Below are 3,889 nucleotides of genomic sequence, written 5' to 3' on the forward strand. Positions count from 1 at the left end.
TTTCTTTAATAAAATATGTTATATCATTAATGATAGGTCTTACAAAATTTTACACAACATCCATGCCTTCGAAATACACAACAACTAAACCAGATTGACTTAGCACGTGACTATGAAGAGTTGCTCAATTGTGTTGAACGCCATACAATGTGTAAAGAGGGTGCTTGCCTTCGTAAAAAATGAGGAAGAATGGTTTGTAGGTAAGATATTTATATATTCAAAAAATTAGTACTAATAAATAATTAAAATATTTATGTAAACTAACAATTCACTCTTTGTTTGTAGGTACAATGCACCATGGCCATTACACCTAGATGGATCAAAATTATTTGAAGACCCAGCCACAGGAGATAAAGTGTATGAACCTGCAAGAAATGATGATAGAGTAAACACGCATAATCGTAACATACTTCAGTTATGGAGAGCAAATGTAGATTGGCAACCAGTTCTTTCAAGACATGCTGTAATGAATTATATTGCAAAGTATGCGGCAAAAGCAGAAAAGAGTTTAGAAAGTTATCATCAAATGTTAATGCGACTTGCAAATATAGAAAATCCTGATGAAGCAGCATCAAGGGCATATAGGAGACTTCTAACAGAAACACTCATTGAGAGGGACATTGAAGCACAAGAAACATGTCATATGTTACTAGAGTTACCATTGGTAGAAAGTAGTAGAGTTTTTGTTACTTTAAATGTTTCAAGAGAGGTGTTCAAGCCACTAATAACAAATGAAGAAAATGATGATGAACGTCACCTAAAACATTTCATTGAAGGATACATGGATAGACCATATGCAATGGAAAGTGTCACACTTATAGATGCAGCTAGATCATGGACTTATAATTCCAAGAGAAAAAGAGATAACAAATGGGAAGCAAGGACTATAGCAGCTATTGTGAGGGTGTTTCCAAGATTTACCACCGTACCTACATGTCAATCAGAAAAATGGGTTGATTTTTGTTGGTCAGAGTTATTGTTGTACAAGCCATTTCGTAATATCCAAAGAGATATTGGACTTGATGATAACATAGTTATATAAAATTGGGAGTCACTCAACTATAATCCATGGCATTTGGAACGAAGGATTATAACAAATGAAACTAAAGATCATAATGATTATGAAGATGATGATTTACCAAATAATCAAAATACAATCGAACATGAGTGGGAGATCATATCAAGACTACATCGTGGACAAATTATGGATGTAACAGAAATAGATATGTTGGGAAGAAGAGATATTGATAAACAAAATCCATGGAGTGCAGAATATCAAGGAGATGATTACACAAATATAGCAATAAATTTTATCAACACTATGAAAGAGAATGGCTTATTAATACCTGATAATATGATGTCAAGTATATCATATGGAACTTTAGGTGCTAAGCAAAAAAAAGCACTTGATATTATTATGTCACATTATAATCAAGTTGACAATGCCATGCCACTATACATGATAATTCAAGGAACAGCTGGAACAGGTAAATCACATCTGATTCATGCAATTCGTCAAACTCTTAATGATGCATCAGGATCACAATGTCCTCCCTTATTATTACTAGCACCAACTGGAGTTGCAGCATTTAACATTGGTGCATCAACAATTCATTCAACTCTACGAATACCTATTGCAGATTTTGCTGAATTAGAAGGCACAAGACTCACAAGTCTCCAAGAAGAAATTCAACATATTAAATATATATTGATTGACGAAATGAGTTTTATTGGACAAAATTTGTTACAAAATATTGATTCAAGACTACGTCAAGCTTTTCCTGAAAAATCAAACATGAGTTTTGGTGGAAGATCAATCATTTTGGTAGGAGATTTGGGACAACTACCTCCTGTTAGTGACAAACCACCTTATGATAGTAATGTGCGTGCAAAATTATTATGGCAAGAGTTTAAGATAGTTGTTACTTTGGATAAGGTGTTTAGACAAGATGGAGAAACTGAAGACCAACAAAGGTTTTGCCAATTACTCACAAATATTAGAGATGCACATCCAACTATAGATGATTGGAAATTATTGATGACAAGAACAGATGCTTCATTACATCCAACAATTAAGGAGGAGTTTGATAATAATATTCATCTATTTGCAACAAATGACAATGTGCATAACCATAATAGAAAAAAGTTATATGCATTAAGAAGACCAATAGCCCGAAGCATTGCAAGTAAAGAAGGTAGTACTAATCCAGCAGGAGGTCAAAATGATGAGTTAGATGTTGAATTATTAATTTCTAAGGATGCAAGGGTCATGTTAACATCTAATTTATGGATAGAAGCGGGTCTTGTGAATGGAGCTTTAGGATACATCTGAAATATCATATACAAACCTGGATGTGCCCCACCAGATCCACCAACATATGTTATGGTTGAATTTGACAATTATTCTGGACTTCCTTTTGAAGATGCATCTCCTAATTTGATTCCTATTTCACCAATACAAAGGGGCCGTACACGTCAATTGCCACTACGATTGGCTTGGGCACTAACAATCCATAAATCACAAGGATTGACTCTTTCAAAGGCAACAATTGACATAGGACCAAGAGAAAGGTCAGGATTAACATTTGTTGCTATATCACGTGTTAAGGCCTTGGATGGAATTAGAATCTCACCACCATTTTCATATGATCGTTATGAAAAAATGAAGACAGGAAAGCAACTCACCAAAAGGAAAGCAGAGGAAGAAAGACTCAAATCTTTGGAAACATAATATTTTTATGTAATGTATACATTGTTGAATTGAACTCTTCTATTAAAATTGGGATTAAATTTGTGTTTTTAAAGATGAAATGTTGCATTTAATATGAATTCCTATTGTACACTCCATTGAATAGGATAGGCATCATGATTTGTAAAGGATAAATATGCTTTATTTAAAACAAAAGGTGATAAATTAATACTTTACATGTTGCGTTGCGGATGCTACTAGCCTAGATATCTTAATACATCTATCTAAAATACGTCGAGAGATATCAGTCTCGAGGCACCTAAATATTTTCAACAACAATTTAAAATAGGCGCCTCGAGACTGATATCTCTCGGCGTATTTTAGATAGTTGTATTAAGATATCTAGGCTAGTATTATTATATTATATAATATATATAATGTAATAATATATTATATGATCATATAATATATTATTACATTATATATATTATATTATTATATAATATATTATTATATTATATTATGTAATGTTATTTTAAAATAATTTAAGATAAAAATCGGATATCCGATAAAATCGAATATCCGATTTTCTGAGACAATATATTTCAACTATGACAGCCCATGAGTCATTTTTAACGCACGGGCTACGCGATTTTATAGAAATCCGATATCCAATTGCATTTGATATCCGGTGTTTTGCCCAAAAATTGCTAAAAATAGATTGAAAGGTAAGATTTTTATTGTTTTCAATCATTTTCATTCAATTTTTGTATTTTTTTTAATGTTTATTTGATTTTTCATTGAAAACTTGGTTTTTTCATGAAAACTTGGTTTTTTAAATCAAATACAAAATTGTTTAAATTTGTTAACTAAATTCAATTGTTTACATTCAATTAGGTTAAAAATGGGGGATAACAATGAAAACATTGATCAACCACAACCGCAACAACCAAACCCTCCTTTTCCAAACCCCCCCCTCAATTCAGGATTTGATTGCACAAAATTTGAATGAATTGAGGGGGATTGCAAATGTATATCGTAGGATCCCTCGTCTAAAACCAATGTTTGATCCTCTCACGTCAATCATAAAGAGTGTGGAAACCACGACTGAGGAGCACAATGCTGCCCTTTTGTGGCGAGATTCTATGAAGGAACAATATGTGAATGGCTTGTCGTATAAGGAGATCAAGGATCTCGAGA

General features: G+C 32.7%; 2 protein-coding genes across 2 annotated transcripts; both read left to right on the forward strand.

Moving 5' to 3' along the window:
* The first annotated feature begins 1,204 nt into the window (after positions 1-1,204).
* On the forward strand, positions 1,205-2,332 carry LOC131875793 (ATP-dependent DNA helicase pfh1-like). Its single transcript, XM_059220469.1, has one exon. The coding sequence runs from the start codon at positions 1,205-1,207 to the stop codon at positions 2,330-2,332; it is 1,128 nt and encodes a 375-aa protein (XP_059076452.1).
* A 51-nt stretch (positions 2,333-2,383) lies between these two features.
* Positions 2,384-2,731, forward strand: LOC131027126 (uncharacterized). The gene has a single exon (XM_057957117.2). It carries the CDS (start codon positions 2,384-2,386, stop codon positions 2,729-2,731), a length of 348 nt encoding a protein of 115 aa, XP_057813100.2.
* Positions 2,732-3,889: the final 1,158 nt, after the last annotated feature.

This window comes from Cryptomeria japonica, chromosome 5 (assembly GCF_030272615.1).
Source record: "Cryptomeria japonica chromosome 5, Sugi_1.0, whole genome shotgun sequence".
Classification (NCBI taxonomy): Eukaryota; Viridiplantae; Streptophyta; class Pinopsida; order Cupressales; family Cupressaceae; genus Cryptomeria; species Cryptomeria japonica.